This window comes from Aspergillus homomorphus, assembly GCF_003184865.1.
Source record: "Aspergillus homomorphus CBS 101889 unplaced genomic scaffold BO97scaffold_13, whole genome shotgun sequence".
In the NCBI taxonomy this organism is placed as follows: Eukaryota; Fungi; Ascomycota; class Eurotiomycetes; order Eurotiales; family Aspergillaceae; genus Aspergillus; species Aspergillus homomorphus.
The window spans coordinates 444,139-466,386 of record NW_020291899.1 but is presented as its reverse complement, the minus strand read 5'-3'; the positions used below and the strand labels follow the sequence as shown (position 1 = coordinate 466,386).

Below are 22,248 nucleotides of genomic sequence, written 5' to 3'. Positions count from 1 at the left end.
TTGGCTGTCTTGCGTCGGCGGCTATACAACTGCCACTGCCTCTTCCCCAGCCAATCCTCCAAATCACTCTGCAGACCATTCTCCGTCCTGCAGAATCGATCAACCTGTTCTACCCAGTTAGCTCTCAGTTAACACTGCTCAATATGCAGCCGATGCTGCCAGAAACCATGGTGACTGGTCGATTGGCTGTTCTGCACAGGTCCTGGCCGGAACAATGCGAAACAAGCTGTCTAGATCAAGGGTAGCTCTTGGGAGGAGCGAGCTCCCCTCATCGATCACCTGAGGTCACGAATGTTTTCCCACTGTGTACGACCTCCAGAGTACTTTTCAACTTCTTCTTTAACCATCATTTCTGCTATAGACTCGCTTCATTTGCCATTTCTGATGAATCAATGATTTTAGGGTGGGGAGATTGTGTCTCGCGCACCGGTTTGACTTTGCTGGCACTCCTACTTGCACACGCTTTGAGCCAGGGTGACTGTGTTAGAGCACTCTTTCTGTGTCAATGCTATTGTTTGCATCACCTCATTGTTTCCTCATACCCGCTGGCCTCTGAAGACAATCAAATCTATTCTTTGTCCCTCTCGCAGGAACAACTTTACGCCTGCACCAAAGAACAAAAGGAGGACGCCTCTTCAGATAGCGAAACTGTCGATCTCTTATGCGTCAGAGGTTCTTATCTTGTCTGCAACATTCCGCTGGTCAGAATTTGCCTCATTAACAGTAACTGCTCATTGCGAATTAGCTGAGCCACGAGTCAACGTCTCAGATCACACTACGCGCAGTCCGGTAACATGGTTTCTCGAAGTCAGAAGCCACTAGCTGGACTGCTCATTCCCACGGTTCCAAGCTTTCCTCTCTCATCGCCGATCACAGAAGAGGTTCCAAGTCCAATATCGTCATCGCCAGACGACCACGATCTGAAGAAGAATCGCCCCTTCGCTTTGTTGAATAAGTCAATCAGCAAGAACCCTTTCATCCGCAAGGCACTTCTTAATGATCATGTTCGAGAACACGGCCACACGGGCGACCTTTCAGTTGCGTGCCATCAAGCGCAAGGAGTCATGCTAATAGGACAAGAAGGTGAGCAGGGCTCAACCAAAGGTCGTGGATTGAATTTGGTCACGGAATTCTCCAAACCAAGCACGATGGTCCATGCAGAGGCACCGGCGCCTGTTTTTGTCGACCTGAACGACCTCAAGGCGCTCGCGAAGGTGCGAGAGCAAGAAAGAACGACAGACAATACCGCGGGGACTCTGGGAATGACACTACCGGCGTCGCAGTCTTCCTGGTTTGAAGCTAAGAAGAAAACGAAGGGCAAAGATGAGCTGTCGCCCTCTGATAGGCCCATTATGATCGGCCTTCGGATGCCATTTCAGGGCTCGAAAGACTCTCCAGAGCAAAATTCCAGGGAAGGAGATACGACGCAGTTTTCCCGTGCCCCGCTTACACCATCAATCATTGTGACTCCCGCTAGAGAAGATACATTCTGGGATGGGTTTGAGCCGGCTCACCCGCGTCCCAGAGCTACATCTAGCATCTATTCTCAACCTACGCCATACCCGGATCATGACGACCATGATATACCTCCCGTGCCCGCCATCCCGGCTTTCCATATACGTGCGGATAATGAGAGGACCAGCCCCGATTCCCCATCGCTGGAATCTGTGGTGTCGGCAAGGAAGCAACGCGCCTTCTCGACCGGAACAGTCTTTGAAGAAGATGGTCCCAAGCCCGTGGGACGGCCTGGCTCGTTGTTGAATGACCGGGTGAAAAAAATCCCTGATCGATTGAGCATCAACACCGAGGACACCCGGCAGTCGCAAGGCTGGTGGACCTATCTCATGTCTCCTCTCTTTCCCAAGACACCAGTCACTGTCGAAAGACCTCCTGTGCCCAGTATCGCAACCCATTCATCTGGTTTGTCAGACGAGTGGTGGGAAAAGGAGGTCTCCTACTTCTCGCCCGACACACCGGATGCTGTTGCTAACCCGTTAGACGAGGTCCATCAGAGCCCACAAGACTATAACTCGCAGGAAAATGAGCGAAATCTGGCATCTTTCATGTTTCCTGGTGAACCAATCGAAGGCTCTGCTGCCGAATACTATCAAGCATGCGCCCACGAACTATTCAGCGGGCGGCCTTACTTCGAATGCGTTAATCATGTTTGCTCGATCACACCAAAGGATAAGGTTGCAGCAATGATGGCCGATTCACCTGCGGCCGTCACTCAAGACCAAGGCCTTCTTGTTGACTTGGATGACATGCCTCGGCCTGAGATTCAGCATGCATCTGGAACCTCGGATGCGGGCTCTAGTCCTCGTTCTCTCGCAGGAATTTCTAATGCAGACAAAAGCAGGGGGAACCCTTTCCGCGATTCCACTGAGCACAGCACACCCAGCGGTCCCACGATAACTGGGTATCCTCGGAGTGAACATCCTCCCAGTGAGCGTGCCCCAAGCGAACATGCACCAAGCGAGGCATCCCCAAGCGTGCGTTCTCCGAGTCAACCACCTCCAATTCAGAACGCGACGGAGGTCAAAGAAGACGCTGAAGAGGCTCCACCTGTGCCGAACGCCCAAGAAGGGACAAGGGCAGCACCAGCAGCTGTGGCTGATGACCATGCTGAAAAGCAAACTCCTTATCCTGTCTACCAGCCGATCATCCAGCCAATCTTTCAGCCAGCTTATCCAGCGGCTCCTCCTCCGGTTGCCCAGCCAGCTCCCCAGCCAGTGAATGCCGCGCCACCGACAGTCCAGAACTTCTACAATCACCCAGCGGTTGTTCCATCTTCCATTCTCATCGCTCCGCCGGAGAGAAGCTACTCGCAGTACATTGTACACCCTGCATCAAATGCTGCTTCACAATCGCAGGCTCCAGAGCCCGTGTCTCCTGCCTTTCAACGAATGACTGAAAGAGGATCCATCCCGCTGAGCGGAGTACAAAACACGCCAGCACCTGCCTATACTTCTTACCGCAACAGTTCTGCCATCCTGCCTCCCCGCATAGATCCACACCCCGTCACACGGGAAGATTTGGTAGACTCAGTCACCGAGAGACAAAAGATCGAAATGAGAAGACGAAGACTAGAAAAGGAGGACGCAGCTGGCCGGAAGTTGGGTGGATGCTGGCGTGGCAGAGGCCCGGTCAGCAAAAAGGGGTGCTTTGGAAGGTCAGGACGAGAAGGGAGAAATAAGCGTCGGTGGTATTTAGCGATCTGCACCTTCTTTCTCGTGATCGTTCTGGTTGCTCTTATTCTTGCCTTGACCCTGACTAGGAAGGGAAGGGCAACCCCCGTGCAATCTCAATGGCTGAACCTGACCGGCTATCCACCCATGCCAACCGGTATTGCGACAATCGCTGGAGCGAACCTCTACAAACGAGTACCTGGCTGTATTGCCCCCTCTTCACTTTGGAGTTGCGCACTTCCAAAGGAGCAGCAATATGACAACAAGCCTTACACTGCCGCTGAGCCCAGCTTCCGCGTCGAGATCGAATTCCGCAATGGGACTTATCCGAATAGCACAACGATTGCCTCAAGATCTCTAATCTCCGACCGCTCGCCTGACTCGAATGCTTCTCCCTCGCCACCAAGCATGAAGGATCAAACATTCCTTGGAAACACCACGGACAGGAACAGCGCTCCGTACGCTGGCGAGGAAACGCCATTCTTCATGAGCTTCCTCTCAACCTTGTCGACATCTTCATCCTCATCAACCCGTCGACGTCTCACCCGCAAAAGAGACGACACCTTCCCCGACCTCGATTCCCTCATCCCCGCCCCGGACCTGAACTCCGACGGCACCGCCGCGGCCGCGGAGCTCTACCCCCTGCCGGAATCCCAGCCCATCCGCCTCTACAACCGCGGTCAATCCACAGAACACTACGGTTTCTATACCTACTTCGACCGCTCCATCTTCCTGTCCTCCCAGGGCCCACTAAACGGTAATGGCACGGATGACTCGAACGATGACAACGGCGGCGGCTCAACCGAGGGGGACGCCCGTGTGCGCTGCACCTGGGCGCAAACGCGCTTCCTCGTGCAAATCTGGACCCGATCAACGGATACTCTATTGAAGCCGCCCTCAGCATCAGCATCAGCATCAGCGTCCACCACGCCAACTTCTTCCGCCTCAAGCGCCTCGTCCACCTCCACCTCTTCCGCCATGGACTTCACCCGTCCCGGCTCCTTCCCCTACCCCGTCACCATCACCCTGGACCGCCACGGAGGTGAAGCGAGGAAGAAAATGGTCTACTGCTACGCGATGGAGGCGAACGAGAAGATCAACTCTACTCTGGTGAAGCTGCAGGTCGAAGACCGGAGCTACGGAGGCCAGCTGGTCAACCCGGCGCCGGGGATCTTCGATTTCGCTAGTAACTCGTCGTCATCTTTGTCGTCATCGGCGAACGAGACGAGTTCAGTGAATGGGGGTGTAGACGGGGGTACCGGGGGGTGTTCGTGTCAGTGGGTGAATTGGGTTTCGACGTCATAGATGTCGTGTACGGGGGTTACGGGGGGTGGAGAGAAAATGCCCGTTTATAACTATTGCCTCGTGGTACTTGGTTTCATAGTCAGGTAATCCTCACGGAGCGTCAAAATGAAGTATAAATTTTTTTTTCCCTTTGGATTTAGGTTTCAGTATTTTTTTTTTCTGATATGTGATTCTGATTATATTTGGTTTTATCACATTTAGATAGGTCTTGCAAAGGATGGTAGCGGTGTATTGTAATGCTGCATTGAGCGATTCTTCATTCCCCGAACTGTAAGAGCGTCAAAGTAAAAAGACCTGTGTTTAAAGCAGCCAGATGAGAAACTCGACACCATCGGATACGGTTCACATGCAAAAGAGTGGAACGAGAGAGAATGAAATTATTCAATTCTAAGTTAGAGGCTAACTCCCGCCCATAAACGCCATTCTTAAATCAAACTCCAAGATGGAAAATTGATGATTAATTTTTTTCTATTTGGTTTTGTGTTCCTCCCAAGGACAATAGACATTAACCGGACCCAGGGCGAGATCCATACACATGCGAAACTCCCAAACAGTAAGAACAGAACAGCAATGAGCGATGTCTTCTGCGGAAAATCAATGCAGAACGGGTAGACAGTAGACAAAACAGAACAGATAAGAAAACAAATGTGCTGGCGCGAGACTCGGACAGCGGGTTAAGTGATGAGTGAGACTCAACTCCCACTAAACTAAGACCAACACGCCCACAATGATGCCACCCACGAGCGACAGCGCGGACACGACCATATTCGTGCTGCCGCCTGAGGTGGTCAGGCTGGTGGACGTCGGGCTCGCGGGAACCGCACCGTCGCCGCCACCAGCATCACCACCGCCGCCGCCGCCGCTACCGCCACCCTGGTTGTTTGAGCCGGAGGTGGTGGAGGTGGATTCTGCGGTTGTGGTGGAGTTGATGAATTGGCTGGCGAAGGAGCTTGGGGTCGCGGGCTCCGTGGTCAGTGGAATCACGGGGATGCTGGTGTTGGCGGGGACGGGGAATGGGGCGATGATTGCTGTTGCGGCTGGGGTTGGTTCGGTCGAGGGCGCCGGGGCCACCACCTCGGTGCTGAGCTCGATGGGTTGCGTTTGCGCCGGCGCTGTTGCCGCGGGCGCTGTTGCTGCGGGCGCTGTTGCTGCGGGCGCGGGCTCTGGGCCTTCGGGGATTGTCGGCGGTGGGATTACGATGATGCCGTTGCTGCTCACGGGAGAGGGGATGCTGATGGCGATGGTGGTGGGTTCAGTTGCGTTGGACCGGCCGTAGACCTTGCCGTGAGCTGGGAAGCGGGCTTGCGCGGTGCCGGCTGCGATGGCGAGCGCGGTCACGATATGGTTGGAGATGTGCATGATGCTGTTATCTTGCCTCAAGGCAGTTGGTGTTGGACTGGATTGATACTGTTTTCCTGGGGCAAAGATGAGATTGGATGGATGATATAGCCAGAACAGTTGAGATGGGACGGGGATTCTGGAGGAGTCTTTATAGGTTTTCTATCGGACTGATCCGGTGTTGCCTCGACTTAGACTTTCAGCTCTCCATGGAGTAGCTCGTCGCCTCCGGACTCCATCTTGAGAAGCGGAGTTTGTGGCACAAAGCGAAGCCCTTCATCGTTCGAAGCCGAATTCGACAAACACAGTACTGCATTCAGAGGGGCAAACAGACACAGAGCACCTCTGTGTAGTGACTTCCCATGTACTGACCATCCCGGACAGGGTGCCCCAGCTTGTGAGCAGTGGTCGAATCCGTTGGAGTTCTCCCAGTCCATCCACAGTCGATATCATGTGACCTGGATTTTCAGCCCTATAGTTGCCGAAAAGGGGATCCATTGCCGGAAACAGGGGCGTCCAGATAAGAATGTCGATCCATTCTTGGACTACTTTTAGAACAAGTCGATGTTGAAGTCAGGGTCAGGATGCTTCCCGGAATTGTCGCAAGAGTCTGCTTGGTGTACGCATTCAAGAGTCCGAATATCGCCAGCTGAGTCCGGCTGGCCGCGTACTTAGCTGTGTAGTTGAGATTGAAAGCATTATTGCGGAGAACACCTGGCTTGCGAGGCCTGCAAATCGTGTCTGAACCCGATACTAAGCTGTTTGTGAGCTCTTCTTCTTTGTACTTAACGGAAATTCATGTTCGAAGGACTGAAGATTATCAGTGTGTTGTTACTGTCCGTCAGAAAAGAAAAAGGGGAGAGATAGTATGTGTTCATGTACTGTACGTAGAATGGTCACTGCGGCAAAGAGAAGGGGGGCGGTTGGACCTTGGGTTGATCCCTTTCGGTACCGGCCCGGAGATTCCCCGCCCAGATATCGATCAATCGGTCAATCATCAATCACTCAATCATCCCCTCGGTCCTCCTTCTCTCTCCCAACATTAACTACCGCGCCGGTGTCAACGCGTGTATCTCTCTTTACATTCGCCCTCATGCCATCTTCTATCCTCCATGCTTTCACGACGTAATATCCGCGACTCCTCCCTTCTTTCTCCCGGCGGCTACGACGAGGATGCCGAGTCGCTACGTTCCCCCTCAGAGCAGGACTCTGACTCCGAAGACGACGAATTCATCCGCCGATCCCGTACCACTCTAGAACTCGCGGAACACGATCGCACCGTCCTAGATGATGAAGAGGAAACCGAGAAGCTGTTGACCAGAAGCGGTCCGACTCATGGTCTTCGCCGCATTTTTAGTCCAAATAGCAGCAGTGTCCGGATTGGGAAGCAAGAACGCAGGCGACAAAGGCGGCAAGCGAGGAGGGACGCACGCAGGCAACGTCTGGGAAAGTCGCGGGAATCAGCTGAGATGCTGTTCGAGATGGAGGAGGGCCACCCGGACGATGAGAGCTCGCTACTGAGTTCGTCCTCGTCCGATCTAGACCGTCGACTCAAAGATTACAATTCCGTCCCAGTAAGCCACCATGAAGGTTCCGGTGCAATGCATATGATCTATTTCGTCGCTAACAAAGGTCGGTCATCGTCAGGTACCGCGTGTCTCGTGGCGCAGACTCATCTTGATATCCTCCGCGCTCCTGGTCCTTTTCTTCATTCTCTTGTTAGGGGCCTACAAAGCATCAACAAAATTCCGAGCCTCGCACTCGACGAAACGTTTCAAGTCCAACGGCACCGCTCTTTTCGCACCCACCACGATCTTGATCTCTCTCGATGGCTTTCGAGCGGATTTCCTCAATCGTGGCTTGACCCCGGCTCTCAACTCACTGATCGCGAACGGTGTTTCTCCGCAATACATGCTCCCCAGCTTTCCCAGCGTGACCTTTCCGAACCACTTCACCCTCGTTACAGGATTGTACCCCGAAAGCCATGGAATCGTTGGAAATACTTTCTGGGATCCAGAGATGGAGGAAGAGTTCTATTACACCCACCCCAGTGTTAGCATGCAGCCTAAGTGGTGGAATGCCGAACCTGTCTGGATGACAGCCGAGAACCAGGGGGTGAAGACTGCGATTCATATGTGGCCAGGCTCTGAGGCACACATTGGCGGTGTCGAGCCAACATTTCTCGATCACTACAATGGCTCCGAAGCACTCTCGCGAAAAGTTGATCGCATCCTGGGTCTGTTAGATCTGCCTGGCGTGGAGGACGAGACGCAATCTGCCCGCCCGCAATTCATTGCTGCATATGTTCCCAATGTCGACGCCGATGGACATCTGTACGGTCCCAACAGCACAGAAATCCGAGGAACAATAGCACGGGTTGACACTATGCTTGCCGGTCTTCTCACAGGCCTACAAGATCGCAACTTGACCGAGATCGTGAATGTCGTCATTGTCTCTGACCATGGAATGGCAAGCACTGCGACAGAACGATTGGTGCAGCTGGAAGACTTGATCGATTTAAGTCTGGTAGCCCGCATCGATGGGTGGCCTTTGCGTGGACTGCGTCCAAAGCGACCAGAAGACTTGGCAGTTCTTCAGAATCAGCTCGAGAGCGTGGCGTCTAACTACTCTCATGCCCTAGAAGTCTACACGCGGGAAACTATGCCCGACCGTTACCATTTCCAGAATAACGATCGTATCGCGCCTCTCTGGGTGATCCCAAAAGCAGGGTGGGCAATTGTCGAACGGCCGGACTTCGACGCTCTTGAGGCTCTGGAAAAGGGAGAAGTCTATCACCCGAAGGGGATCCATGGGTATGATCATGAACATCCCTTAATGCGGGCGATCTTCATCGCGAGCGGTCCTGCGTTCCCTCATGAGCCTAACAGCCGATTGGATGTCTTTCGTAAGTACCTACTGCACTCCTGGGCGCTTTAGCATGGAGCTGACACGTGTAGAAAATATCAATGTCTATAACTTGATCTGTGACTCCCTTGGGGTGACGCCGCACCCCAACAATGGAACCCTTCGTCTCCCTCTGAAGCCGGTGGGCCTGCATTCTGATGGGGATTCACCGGCTCTAGAGGAACCTTCTGATCCACCGGCAGTCACAGCGACCGTCGTCGAGCCTGTAAAGCCCGTCAATCCTGTCACTCCTATCAAGCCATCGACGACAGCCATCAGTTACCCCAGCCCCTCACTCTCTGTTGACGCCCCTGTCGAAGAGTCCCCAGAGACGAGCACACAGAGTGAGGACGAAAATGGACCAACTTGGTGGGGAACTTTATGGGAAAAACTAGAAGAGGCGAAGGATTGGGCGACTGATGTGTTTGACACAGTCAAAGACAACTTTGTGTCGGGTTCGTCATAGAGGATGATTCCCGTTAGTATACTACATACATACATACACCATCTAATAATTCGAGATACCCACTTCTTCAATTCACATACCTATGAGTCGTTAAGTAGGCCGGGACCATGGAGGAATTCCCAAAAGGGGAGGCCGACTGCAGGTGGGACTATGGAGGAATTCCCAAAAGAGGAGGCCGACCGCAGGATGACATCAATTAAAGACCATCGCGGCTGATTTGAGCCTCTCTTTTCCCTTCAGCCTCCTCTCACTGCAGCCTGGCAACCCCGTCGGTGGCGCAAGCCTCCTTACGGTCCAGTCATTCTGTCGGCTGGAGTTACACTAATCCGACCAAATGGCACAGCAAGGTGTTCTAGAGCCATGTTTGGCACCACCCAGCTGATGGCGGCCTGACACACGGTAATGCTGCCTAGCTGACTAGCACAGAAGATATAAAAGGAACTATGCCTTTCAACAAGACAACTCTCATTCATCCATTCTAGGAGTCTTTGTTTTCCTAGGTATTCAGCGCAGCCTTGTCTGCCAGTTTCCTGATCCACATTGAACTGAGCGCCTTCGTTCAAACCCCGAACTCGAGGAATGATTCGATCGCAACACGCGCTATATGACCCAATTTCCTACATTTTCTCAACTCTCCCGTAATCGATCCAGCTCGTTACTATCAGACTATCGGCAAACACGCTGGATTCCTGTGATTGGATCTCTATGGTTAGTCGCCAACCGCTGCTACATAATCACCACAACACCATCTAAACCATGAACTCAACTACGCCCCTCCTGGCTAACCCTGAAACCGCCATTTTGGAGGGGCTCATACCGGGGTACGCGTTCATCTCTCGGTTCCTTTTATCTTACCTCCAAATCGATCTATCTCTCTACATTCCCTACATCATCTCGGTCACCTGTCTCTACTTCGGCTCCCAATATCTGTCCAGATATGTCCATCACCTGTTCAGCGACTATTTTATGTCCTCGGCCGAAGTCCGCATCCACGACGAGGTCTACACTTACCTGATGTTCTGGGTCTCGCGGCATAAGACTATGCAGAATACAATTCACCTTTATGCCAGCACCCGACTCGTCAGCGGTAGGTACTATTACGATTCGGATGATTCGGACGGATCCGAAGAGGATATCGACGAGGAAGAGATTGCTAGAGGCACTTTTGACGACTGGTGGAGCAAGATCATCGCCCGGGACCGCACCAAGCGCCTTCGTTTCACCCCCTCAAGCGGAGTCCACTACTTCTGGTACAAGAGCCGTCTAGTGTTTTTCCAGCGCGTCCGCGACGAGTCCCCGAAATCGTCCTTGTACATGCGAGACCATTCGGAGCGTCTGATCATCTCGTGCTTCGGGCGGGACACGACCCTACTCAAGCAGCTGCTTGCTGATGCGCAAGCGGCGTATGTCGCACGGGACCGGAACAACACCATCATCTACCGTGGCCAGAAGACAAACGGTAATACCGATTGGATCCGCTGTATGACACGCGCGCCGAGGGCGCTCTCCACCGTCGTGCTTGAACAGACTCAAAAGGATGCGTTTGTCAGTGATATCAAGGAATACCTGCATCCGAGAACCCGGAGATGGTACTCCAACCGGGGCATTCCATATCGGCGGGGTTATCTGCTTCACGGTCCGCCTGGCACGGGCAAGACGAGTCTGAGCTTTGCCGCTGCCGGGGTGCTGGGCGTGCCGTTGTATCTGCTGAATCTGAGCTCGAAGAAGCTGGACGAGGATGATCTCCTGGGTCTCTTCCACGAATTACCCCGGCGATGCATTGTTTTGTTGGAGGATGTCGACTGTGCGGGTATGACACAGAAACGCGCGGCCAATGACCCGGACACGCAAAAGGATACCAATATTTTCCCCGATGCTAATGGATCGGGTGAGAAACCCGCCGGCGTCTCTACTGAGAAGCAGGGTATCTCGTTATCTGGCCTACTCAATGTCATTGACGGTGTAGCTGCCACTGAGGGGCGCATTCTCATCATGACTACCAATCATCCCGAAAAGCTGGATGCGGCGTTGCTTCGTCCCGGACGCGTGGATATGAGCATCGGCTTTGGCTATGCGCAGAGCCACGATGTTGAGGAGCTCTTTGCGTCTATCTACTCCATGCTGGAGGGTGATTTGCGTTCTACAGAGACGCAGGTCATTTGTGAGAAGCCTAAGGTTCCCTTGGTCAATGGCGTCCAGGCTGTGGATGAGACGCAATCACTTTCTACACCTCCTGTGGATAATGCGAAGCTTGCGCAGCGTTTTGCAGCACTGGTTCCTTCCGGTGAATTCACTGCTGCTGAGATTCAGGGGTACCTTCTCAATCACAAGGCTGACCCTCAGGGGGCTCTCGAAGGGGTGGAGCAGTGGCTGAAGAGCACGCAGAAGGTGCGCGAGAAGCGTCTGGAAGCGTTGAATTTGGGCAAATGAAGCACATGCTTGATGTGCTACGATGCTAATGAGCTGATGAGCTGATGAGATGAAGTCTACTAGACAAACTATCTTAATGTAATGATACTCGAAAAGTTTTAGCACACTTAAATAACCAGTCTCACCTACCGAATAACGGAGCATCCTCAGTACAGCTGACTTTCGCAGTGAAGTAGATAGTAATCTGATCACGGGATGACGACCGAGGCTATTCTAGAGACTCTCTGGTCATCTCCAGCTTCCCTCAGATAACCACAACTCCTCAGCCATGTCCAGTGACACAACCGACTCTACACGCCACAACTCAGATCATATCTTTCACTCTTCATGCGACCCTTTCTCACCGCATGATAAATCCCACATGTCGATCCCGATGGAAAGCGGCTGAGATCGACACACGAGCTGCTGAATTCCCCCGCAACTCCCCAGTTTTCCGTTACTGCGGGGCATTATCCATTCACCCGGGTGCATGGAATTGTTTTCGAAGATTCGTCTCACACGATCAAAACACCTGATGAGGCAAACCAACACGGGATTTCCGATCCATGGTCAATAAGTCGATCCTCCGCCCAAAGCAGGAAGAAAAAGGCTTTGTATGCCTGATGACCGTTTCCGACCTTCAAATCTTATTTCTTCACGGGAAAAGCATCATTTTCACGAGGGGAAGATGTTGGGCGCTCAGCTGATGAGGCATGGCGATAAGGCAAGGGACGCGATCAAGGGCTCGGAATCAGCATTTTTGGCTAGATCTGACGTCGGCGTGCAGACTGAGGGTTGTCAGACATAGTGAGTCAGCGGACTTGCGGTGTCGCTTGAGGCTCTGAGCTTTCCAGAAAGTTAGAATGATATTGGTGGATGCTGGAAGGTAGATGTGCGTGTGGGTGCAGTGACTGACTGCCCGAGATCTTGGCTATGGTTGTTCAGGAGGTAAAGTCAGCCTGTTCTTTTTTGTCTTGGGTAAAAGTTACTTTGCTCCGCCAAGCTTCTTGGATCCGTTCACAGTATGGTGCACAGAGCGAGAGTATCTTCGTGTCCCTCTCTTCTTGGCTTGGGGACCTTACGGCGCTGATTGCTGTTTGGGCTTCGGAACCCAGCGGCGCACGAGTCAGGCACGAAATGGCGACGGCGGCAGTGGCTGACTTCCCAAGCACTTCTTGGCCCTGCGCCTATCAGATACAACACTCTATGCACGGCACTCCGAGATCCAGTCGGTCCAGAAACCAGACTCGTCTTATTCGGAATTTTGGGGTCAAATGTGTCTACTCATCGCCAGCACAACATTATGGCAGTGGTGTGATCATGCCCGTCCTACCCCTTGGTGGCTGGCTGTCCTTGCATCGCACCCTTCTTCTCGCTGATGATTTTTCGAAGCGCAATCAAACTTCGGGTCTACTCATCACTCCATAGTCTTGATCAACTATCACGCTTGCGGGGATCATGGGGTATAGCCTTGGCCTAACTCTATTTGGGTGTGATCTGTGCCGAGTCGACGAGCCAAGATGCGATTCCAGTTTTCCGCAATATCCAAACCCAACCTTGACCAGCATCATCGCTTTGTTTAATTGTCCGCTCGCCCAGACTGACAAGCCGCTATTGAAACCCTCAAGCCCTCGCCCCAATGGCCAACTGCACGTTGCGCACACTGTTTGCTGTCGGATCGAAGGGCAGCCTTGCGGCAGTTGCACGGCGATCCCCGACCTACCAGCCGCTGGTTCAGTCATAATAGGGCAGATCTTGGTAGACGATGATGCACTACCAGTTCCAGAACAGTCATTAGACGCTGAACCTAGTGAGGAGGTCAGGGATTTGTTCCCGCAGCGGCATAACTGTTGCCTTTGGACTGGAACCATGTGTTGCATTATACCCCGACTAACAAACCCAAAGCCTGCTTGTTTCTCAGACCTCAAGGTCAAGTGATAGATGATCTTGCTTATGATAAGTTGCCCAGTATAGCCAAGCCAGAGGTGGTCATGACGATGGATGGCCCGCCTCCATGCCGAGGATTGAACCCCGTCTGGGATATAAAACGGGCCGGATCCAGAACAATTGACAACTCCGATGGTGAAAACTAGTTCTTCCTGTGTCTGAGCCGGGGCTTTAAAGCTTGTGATTCTTAAGCAACACCCAATCTAGGTTCTGCAAGATCTTATCCGGCGGTCAATGTGGCCGACTCAAGCAATCCGCTGGCCGTTAGGGCTTCTTTTAGCGGCGACAGCACCTGTGCTCGGCTCTCCTATTGCACCTCGGTCCGCAGGCCCATGGCTGGCCATTGATTCCGACTTCCCGGACCCGGGGTTTGTTCAGGGCGACGATGGGAGCTGGTACGCCTTTGGCACCAACGGCAACGGCAGGACCGTTCAGGTGGCCACATCGCCGGATTTTGAGACCTGGACACTTCTGGACAAGGAGGCGTTGCCTACACTCGCTGGCTGGGAGACAGCGGTGGACCATTGGGCTCCAGATGTGATACAGCGGGTATGTTCCTGAAGCATCCTCTGTGTGTTATCAAACAAGAGGCATAGACATAAGCCTACAAGCTAGCCTTTCTGACAACGGATTTCCCACCAGAACGACGGCAAATTCGTCCTCTACTACTCCGGCGAAGCCAAAGACGACCTCCGCCACCACTGCGTGGGCGTCGCCGTCTCGGAGACCACCGACCCAACGGGACCGTACATCCCCAACGCAACGCCGCTCTCGTGCCGGTTAGACCAGGGCGGCTCGATCGACCCATCGGGGTTCCTGGACCGCGACGGCAGCCGCTACGTGGTCTTCAAGGTGGACGGCAACAGCATCGGCAACGGCGGCGACTGCAACAACGGGATCGCGCCGCTCAAGCCCACCCCGATCCTGCTGCAGAAGGTCGCGGACGACGGCTTCACGCCCGTCGGCGAGGCGGTGCAGATTCTCGACCGCGACGACAGCGACGGGCCCCTCGTCGAGGCGCCCAACCTGATCCTGCACGGCGACACCTACTTCCTCTTCTACTCGACACACTGCTACACCGACCCCAAGTACGACGTGCGCTGGGCCACGGCCAAGTCCATCACCGGCCCCTACACCAAGTCCGGGCAGCAGTTGTTTGCCTCCGGCATGTGGAATCTCACCTCGCCCGGCGGCGGCACGGTGTGTGGTTGCGGCGATCGCATGCTGTTCCATGCGTTCTGTGAGCCGGAGAAGCGGTGTACGTATGCGGCGAGATTGGATATTCAAGGCGAGAACGTTGCTGTTTTGTAGGGCCTGTATAGTTTTTTCACGGGGTATATAGTTACACAAGCATTTTTTTTTTGCAGCGGCAACAGCAGCGACTTGGGGGATGTAGGCATCCCGGGGGTCTCCCCCGGACGCCCGTCTTTCCTCCTGGAAGAACCCACGCCAAAACATGAACCATAAATCATCCCTCATAACCAAGAAACACCCCAACCCAGCGCCATATATATATGAACTACACAAAACCAGAACTCCCGGGTATAAGTAGCCGGGGGAGAACCCCCGGACCCCCCTTCCTTTCAGCTCCCTGGCCACCTCAATCCCAAGTATACAAGGTGTAGGGGGAAGGGGGGCCCTAAACCCCCAAAACCCAATCCTCAAACAACACCCCCGGGCGCCCCAAGACAACAGGCTCAAACGCCAGCACCGAGGCAAACCCGGTAACCAACTCCCGCCAATAACACGCCTCAGCCGCAGGCGTCAAGTACCGATCGCGAAACACCGCCACCGCATTCACGGCAATCCTCTCCGCCTCAACCGGATGATCAATCAACCAGCGCATCTTCTCCTCCAAGTCCGCCCACCCGTCCGCAACCTGCACATAGTTCGCCTCCGGATGCGGCGCCGCCACCAGCGCAGCATGGTGCGCCTCGACCCAGCGTAACGGGTGCGAGACCACCACGGACTTGCAGTTCAACAGGTACTTCCCGCGGCCTGAGAAGCTGCGCCCCTCGGTGTGCGCGAGGAACATGTACCGGCAGTGGTCTTCGAGCGGGAGAAAGTGCCCGTCGGGATTGTCCCAGTCGAGCACGCGCACGCTGGCCCAGCTTTTCCCCTGCGTGGCTTTCAGCAGGGTGCCCCGGATGCTAGGGTTGGGCGCTGTGGCGCCGCGCCAGAGGAGTTGTTTGCGTTTGGACTGGAAGGGGAGCGCGGGCGTTGAGGTTTGCGGGCTGCCTTCGTCGATGGTGCGCAGGCGTGCGCGTACGGAGCTGTAGGGCCCTGCGTGCACTTCTGGCCACGACCAGTAGCCGAAGTCCGGCATTAGCCAGGTATTTCTGTCTTCGGGTTGTTTCGTGTAGCTCCATATTAGTGGGGTGGGGTCATCCGGCGACGGGGTGTGGAAGTCTTCGGTTGTGAGGATAAATTCTAAGGAGGGGAGCTGGGACGGTGAGGCGCTCAGAGCCCGGTGCAGGGCGTGGAGCGTTGCTTTGGCGCGCGTGAAGGTTGCGGGTTGGGGGGCGTAGTCGAGGATGTAGAGCTGGGGTTTTTTTGTCTGGTTAGTACTTGGTCTGTAATATTGCGAACGGGTTTTCGGTTGGGAGAGGCGGCCTCACCTGTCCATTGTCAATGATCCCCCGCACCATTCCGTCACTGACCGGGATCTTATCCAGCTCGTCAAACGTGATCGGGTTGTCTTTGCGCGTGGCCGTCGACTTGTCGATCTCCACGAAGAGCTTGGGGAAGGCCGCGCGGCATTGCTGCGCTGTTAGCCCGTAGTTGTTGCCGTCGCGCTCGACGTGGAATTCCCAGTCGCTACTATTATTCCATTCCACGTGGGGACAATACCCCGGCTTCAGAGACGTCTTCAGCGCATACTTGGCTACCGAGGTGGAGTACTGCGTGCTGAAGACCAGGAATGTGGTGATGATTAGGGACAGGACGGCGGCGGTGGCGAGGAGATGCGTCTTTGAAATAGAGTACATCCTCAATCATGCCCGTCTTGGTAGGCGCATCACTTGAGCAGGTCGACAAGAGAAACAGCAACAGTTTTCGTGTAGATAAATGGAAGTCAGAACTGACGATACGATAAGCTCAATGTTGATAGAGGAGATACCCTCATGATGCAATGGGCGTTGTCATGGCAACCTCCAATCTAAAACTTATCGCTTCTCCACAAAATCCAAGCTTCATATCAGAAATGTGAATCCACTTATCTTCTACCAAGGCCGCCAGCGACTCTATTCTATAATAAAAAGAGGCTGGTCGCATCTATGTCCCAAATAGTCTCAAGAAGTATGTACATGGAGATCACAGGCGCCATGAGGGCAAATTTATTCAGGGGTATCTCAAAATCAATCAGGAAGGGTTGTCAAGAGTCTAACAAGGGATAAACACCAGGCCTGCCAATAAGTCAAAATAGAATAAAAATGGAGACAGAATGTATTACAAAATGGGGGTGGATGGAACCCTCAGTCCAAGACTAAGGTCAAACGAGTCAAGAGAAGCACAGATCAAGAACCATTCGTTATCGCCCGTGCTCCGGCGTTGTTGAAGTAGCTCTCATCGATCTTCAAGATCCATTCCACCTTTTGCGCCTCGGTTCGGGCCGCAAACAGGAACGTATTCTGCGACCCATACACCGCAAACACATGACGACCTCTCGACGCGCCGCGGTCACCGGCTGTTCCCGGACCATCTAGAAGTCGCGCAAAGTCAGGCGCGTGATCGACTCTGGAATTGCGAAGGTTGATCGCGTTGATCTCGTCGCCATCAGGGACAGAGTGGACATGAAGATAAGGTCGACGAAGCTCAACGAACCGCCTCACCCAGTGGCTGTTGGTATCGTCCGGAGTAAGCAGGTAGCCGGACTTGTGGGAAGAAGGGTTCTTCGGAAGGGTCTGAATAGTAGCCACGAATCGCGGCTTCAAGGACGCTTCGTCGGAAGTGGAGCTGGAGTTGTCATCGTCGCTGGAAGAAGGCTGTCGGATCCGAGAAGCAAAAGCCGCCCCGCCTGCAGGAGGCTCGGTGTTGCTTCTCACGAGGATCGCTTCTATAGGATCGGTCTTTCTCGCCCAGAGGTCGATGTATTTCTGGAGAAGTTTTGCATCGCGGTCGGCGCGTTCTTGGCTCCGAAGAGGGGTGGAACGCCCGCTGCGTATAGATGCTACCAGACTGTTGGCACTGAGAGCTCCTTTCGCAGCATACAGCTCCGCGATGCGTCGCCGCCGTTTACGCGCAGTGACATAGTCCCGCACAAGGGACACTTTGCGTGGGGACCACGTAGTCAGAAATTCCTCTCCCTTGACATAATCGTTTTGCGTATTCATGCGCCACAGATCTGCAGCCCGCTTGGCAGAAACTGGACGAACAACCAAGGAGAACATGCGAACAGTGGAGTGCACAATACGCGTGGAATTGAAGAACTGTTTAAACATTGACTGCGGTCGGACATAGGTCCGGCCTTGAATCTGAAGAGTCAGGTCGATTTCGAAGGGAACCGGGTCCTGCAGACGTGAAGAAATCAGGTCCCACCTCAAAGTCACCTGTACGCGGTACTTGTCCGCAGTGACCCTATCAAGAAGCAGAGACCCGTGCAAGCTGGAGTCCCATTGGCCGATGATGGTTATGTTGGAGGTTCCATTCGCATTTTCCTTCACACCAGGCTCTTGAATGAACTTCAGTGGAACGTCTGGCGTCTGCAAATCTTGGTCGGGGATTTTGCCCCAAGGGTCAAGCAGTCGCACCGATCCCACGCGTATGTTGGTCAAGTCGTCCCAAGGAAGACTTTCGGTGGAGCTATAGGTCAGATTCGCCATGATACGACGTTGAAGACCTTGGTGCAGTTGGTACGTGCCTGCATCAAGGCTATTGCTTTGGACGACCTCAACCGGAAGGTACTCGCCTGTCTCCGCCAACTCAAGGATCTGAACTCTTGCGAACACGTCATGTCTCTCTTCAGAATAGAACTCAGTCTCGGCAATCCGGGGGGTCTTTCTTTTCTTGGGCACCGGCTCGGCAGAGTCACGCATGTCGTCCCAGCTAAGAAGTTTATCAAGATGCATTTGAGTCACGCGCGCATAGACGCAAATTTTCAGAGCGGCGCTGCGTGGGCTGGATAACGGCAAGCTCATACTGTGGACGCTCTCGAAACGTACCGGAGCTTCATCGAACCCACTGATCATCTGCGTTGTAGTAGCACCGCCTTCCTCGGAGATCCCAGGTACGACCAGCTGGGCGTGAACCTCCGAACCTTCCCATTCAGCGAACCCAACCATGTCCCGCATAACAACATTGAACTTCAGAGTGGAAGACGGGGCCTGGGCCGATGACGGTTCCAGAGATAGTCGTATGATGCCGACGACGTTCTGCGTATAAGGCGAGATGACTTCGACGGAGACATCTTGGACTCGAGTCTCGAACACGGCAGTGAGAGGAATATCGGCATCACCAACAAGCGAGTACTGAGGCGAGCAGGGCTCGGAGAATGGGTTTTCTAGCTTGAAGTGCTGGATGTAGTCGGGACGATCGATGTACTGGTGCAGCTGACGCATAGCCTGAACGCGACGCTGGAGCTTTTCGATGGACCAAAGGTGGATCACACATTGCTTGAAGTCAATCACGCGGACAGCAACGCACGGCTTCTTCGCATCGTCTAGGACAACGTCCTCGTCTCCGGAAATCCCATTAAGTACGAGATCATAAGATGAAGCCATGTTATGCCCATGGTCGATGATTGCAAACTGAAAGACAACATTTTTGTCCATGATCTGGCTCATGACCTGGGCCTCCTTCAACAGAGAAGCGTATTGCAGCACCTTCTCGGCCATGCGAACGTAGTTTTGCTGAGACCAGTGGCGGTAGACCCTACGAGCGACTTCGAGTTCCCGGGCATCCAGCTTAGCGAAACCATTCTCATAGACTTTGGGTACCGGTTGGCCAAGATCTTTCATGTGGGACTCGAATGCTTCTTTCTGTTTCTTCAGTTGTTCCTCAAATTCCTCTTTCGCTGTCCGCAGGGCTTCCTCCATCCGAGTCTTTTCAGAGCGGAGGTCTTCGACGTCCTGTGTAGATGACGTCTCTGCATTCCTTAGTTTGTCTTGATATTCCTCCTTTTGCCGGTCGAGCTGCCGCTGCATGTCTTGGCGCACCGATTGCAGCGTCGCATCAGCTCCATTCTGTCCCTCATCGTCATCGTTCGGACGAGGAGTCCCAGGCATCGTGATGGCGGTATCCAATGAGAAGTTGTCTATCGTGCCGTTCGACATGTATTTGTCCCGAATTGGGAAAGAGCTCAACGAATCAGAGTCCTCTTCGTTCTCCATCAGCCCACGGCGTGTTGCCCTCACCTTCTGCACGTCCTCAAACAAGGCGTCCAACTCATCATCAGGCATATGTGAGATGTGATCGGGCCCCAGTACAGCGCTGACGGCTTCACGGCGAGCGTAGAACCAATCGGATTCCCTGCTGGGCTGAGAGGGCATCGGTGAATCGGCCCTGCTTGAATCGCCATCGATCTCCGAGCCGGTTTTGCTCGGATTGCGGTCATGCGTTTTGTTTGGCGCTGGCGAGCCAAGCTGGCTTGTGGTGACAGTATGACGCAGTAGGCTTTGCTCGACTCTCTCGGCACGGGCCTCTTGCGGATGATTGAAGCGAAAGATATGAAAGTCGCCCAAAATAATCCGGAAACCGCTTTTAAGGCGTTTGGGCTGATCGACGCGCAACCCGTTCACCATAACGGCGGCACCCTCACTAGGAATTATGGTGACAATGTTGTCCACATTCTCAAACTTACAATGATCCGCCATGATCTTGGAGCCGTTCAACCTAATCTCCACATGGCTGCCTTGGTCCATATTGCCGACCATAGTGGTCCCGGGTTTGATATTGTACACAAGGCACTCCGCAAGCAGTGGATCATCGCTGAGGTTGACCAAGTGAGGCATCTTCTTTGGCGTGCTGAGGCCAATGAAGCCCTTCTCAATACTGATACCAAGCTCCTCCAACGCAGTCTCGCGCTCCTTATGGATCTGTTCTGTCTTCGCCATCTTCTCCTCCCACGTCTGGTTCAGGTCTTTATAGAGCTTTTCACTCTGGTTCAGCTGCTCCACAATTTCCGCTTTACTGACTTTAGTGACAGAGCCATCGGATTGGTGGATGGAAACCATCTGCTTTTCCAGAGGCGTATCTGGAGGATACGACTCCTCGGGCGGAATCCCGCCAGCGACAGCGGCATTACCGGCAGCGGCGCCTGCCATCGCTGCTACACCACCACCGAGCTTCGCTCTCAGCTGCGCCAGTTCTTCCTTCAGCTCTCGGATCATCCGTGCATTAGGATCCTCGTTCACCACCGCGTGGTTCTTGATTCGCTTGGCTGAGTCTGCATATCGCAATGTACTCAAAGTTTCGTCAAAGTTGATGTCGGCAGGCGAAATCGCAGCGATCATCGCTGTCATGGAGTTACCTCCTAAGGAATCTTTGAGGAGCCATGTGAGGATAGAATCACGATAGGGAACCATTGAAGCATTCTTCTTCTTTCCAGAAGCCACATCTGCCAGGGCAGCAATGACACGACCGAGGGTTGAGAGCGAGCGATTGATCTCAGCACCTTCCTTCAGCCGAGCGCCGGTGGCGCCCGTCGAATTTGCTCTTTCCGAACCTGCAAGATCGACGAGACTGATTCTGGAGACCTTTTCGGTGTCCATCGAGGTTTCAGCGTCGTGGCGCTTCTGCGAGAGGGTCAAGGTGAACACGGCATGCGATCGACTGGAGGTTTCGTTCATGTTGGTCGCAGCCACGGTTCGGGCCTTGTTACCCTCGTCCATCAGGTTCTCGATCTCGTCGAAGGAGCGCACGACCAGTTTGGCCAGGTCTTCAACATAAGGACCCGTGGACGGGTGCTCGCGGACCTTGAGATTCCCCTTGTTCGAGGGGTTAAGCAGATCGCGGACTCTCTCGTTATAGATTTCAAGATAGGACACTTCCACCGTACAGCCGAGGTTCTTGTCTTGTTGGATCGTAGCGATGCGCTCAAACATCGATTGGCAAATCCGGGGAATCACACCATATTCCTTGCCATAACCCATCATCGAGTATGATTTTCCGGATCCCGTCTGACCGTAGGCGAAGATGCAGTTGTTGTAGCCTTGGAAGGCATTATCCAACAAGGGCACACCCAGATCAGCGAATAGATTATCCTGACTGGCGTATTCCGGGGCATTCTTGTCGAAAGACCAATACGACCTGTCGAAGGCAAAGGCCTTCGGCCCTTCCACTGCACCTTTCCCACCGGCTTTCCGTAGTTTGTCATCGGCTCCAGGAGGGGGGATGAGAACCGTTTGGTTCCCTTTCATCTGAATGATACATTTTGCATTTCGGTCGAGTTCTAGGGGGTAAGAATTGTCCAGTCAGTCAAGGGTCTGAGAAAAAATGGAAAAATGGCACCGTCGCATTTGCCTGACTCCCAGTCGCGTACCTCTGCTATTGAACGGCCGTACTCTCACCACCACCTTGATATTACCTCCGCCAGCCATCTTGATCTATCTCCCACCGAAGGGGAATCCTTTTTCTTTTTCTGCTCCGGACCGCTCTCGTTGTTATCGATATGGGCGACAGGGGTTGTTGTTCGACGGTACAAGCGGGAAACACAAAGTCGCGAACGCTACAAGGAGCGCCGCCCTATGATGTTTC

At 53.7% G+C, this 22,248-nt stretch overlaps 8 protein-coding genes across 8 annotated transcripts; 4 read left to right on the top strand and 4 right to left on the bottom strand.

Annotated features, from left to right (window-relative positions):
• Positions 1–794: 794 nt before the first annotated feature.
• BO97DRAFT_388648 (uncharacterized protein) lies at positions 795–4,652 on the top strand (the record flags this gene model as incomplete). The annotated part of the gene is made up of 2 exons (XM_025693668.1): positions 795–2,496; positions 2,722–4,652. The coding sequence occupies 2 exons, from the start codon at positions 795–797 to the stop codon at positions 4,491–4,493; spliced, it is 3,474 nt and encodes a 1,157-aa protein (XP_025552637.1). The 3' UTR covers positions 4,494–4,652.
• A 498-nt stretch (positions 4,653–5,150) lies between these two features.
• Positions 5,151–5,937, bottom strand: BO97DRAFT_39544 (uncharacterized protein). The gene has a single exon (XM_025694029.1). It carries the CDS (start codon positions 5,850–5,852, stop codon positions 5,196–5,198), a length of 657 nt encoding a protein of 218 aa, XP_025552636.1. The 5' UTR covers positions 5,853–5,937; the 3' UTR covers positions 5,151–5,195.
• A 914-nt stretch (positions 5,938–6,851) lies between these two features.
• BO97DRAFT_404930 (alkaline phosphatase family protein) lies at positions 6,852–9,264 on the top strand. Its single transcript, XM_025695070.1, has 3 exons — positions 6,852–7,405; positions 7,479–8,736; positions 8,789–9,264. Exons 1-3 carry the CDS (start codon positions 6,944–6,946, stop codon positions 9,199–9,201), a joined length of 2,133 nt encoding a protein of 710 aa, XP_025552635.1. The 5' UTR covers positions 6,852–6,943; the 3' UTR covers positions 9,202–9,264.
• Positions 9,265–9,460: 196 nt separating this feature from the next.
• BO97DRAFT_404929 (BCS1 and AAA domain-containing protein) lies at positions 9,461–11,756 on the top strand. Its single transcript, XM_025695069.1, has one exon. The coding sequence runs from the start codon at positions 9,958–9,960 to the stop codon at positions 11,629–11,631; it is 1,674 nt and encodes a 557-aa protein (XP_025552634.1). The 5' UTR covers positions 9,461–9,957; the 3' UTR covers positions 11,632–11,756.
• A 985-nt stretch (positions 11,757–12,741) lies between these two features.
• On the bottom strand, positions 12,742–13,640 carry BO97DRAFT_39537 (uncharacterized protein). Its single transcript, XM_025694026.1, has one exon. The coding sequence runs from the start codon at positions 13,488–13,490 to the stop codon at positions 13,008–13,010; it is 483 nt and encodes a 160-aa protein (XP_025552633.1). The 5' UTR covers positions 13,491–13,640; the 3' UTR covers positions 12,742–13,007.
• A 151-nt stretch (positions 13,641–13,791) lies between these two features.
• BO97DRAFT_388640 (glycoside hydrolase family 43 protein) lies at positions 13,792–14,870 on the top strand (the record flags this gene model as incomplete). Its single annotated transcript, XM_025693667.1, has 2 exons — positions 13,792–14,106; positions 14,200–14,870. 2 exons carry the CDS (start codon positions 13,792–13,794, stop codon positions 14,866–14,868), a joined length of 984 nt encoding a protein of 327 aa, XP_025552632.1.
• Positions 14,871–15,196: 326 nt separating this feature from the next.
• BO97DRAFT_388636 (DUF821 domain protein) lies at positions 15,197–16,604 on the bottom strand (the record flags this gene model as incomplete). The annotated part of the gene is made up of 2 exons (XM_025693666.1): positions 16,176–16,604; positions 15,197–16,099 (listed from the first exon to the last, which is right to left on the bottom strand). Exons 1-2 carry the CDS (start codon positions 16,542–16,544, stop codon positions 15,197–15,199), a joined length of 1,272 nt encoding a protein of 423 aa, XP_025552631.1. The 5' UTR covers positions 16,545–16,604.
• Positions 16,605–16,878: 274 nt separating this feature from the next.
• BO97DRAFT_388635 (kinesin-3 motor protein uncA) lies at positions 16,879–22,091 on the bottom strand (the record flags this gene model as incomplete). Its single annotated transcript, XM_025693665.1, has 2 exons — positions 16,879–21,943; positions 22,034–22,091. The coding sequence occupies 2 exons, from the start codon at positions 22,089–22,091 to the stop codon at positions 17,073–17,075; spliced, it is 4,929 nt and encodes a 1,642-aa protein (XP_025552630.1). The 3' UTR covers positions 16,879–17,072.
• Between the last annotated feature and the right edge of the window lie 157 nt (positions 22,092–22,248).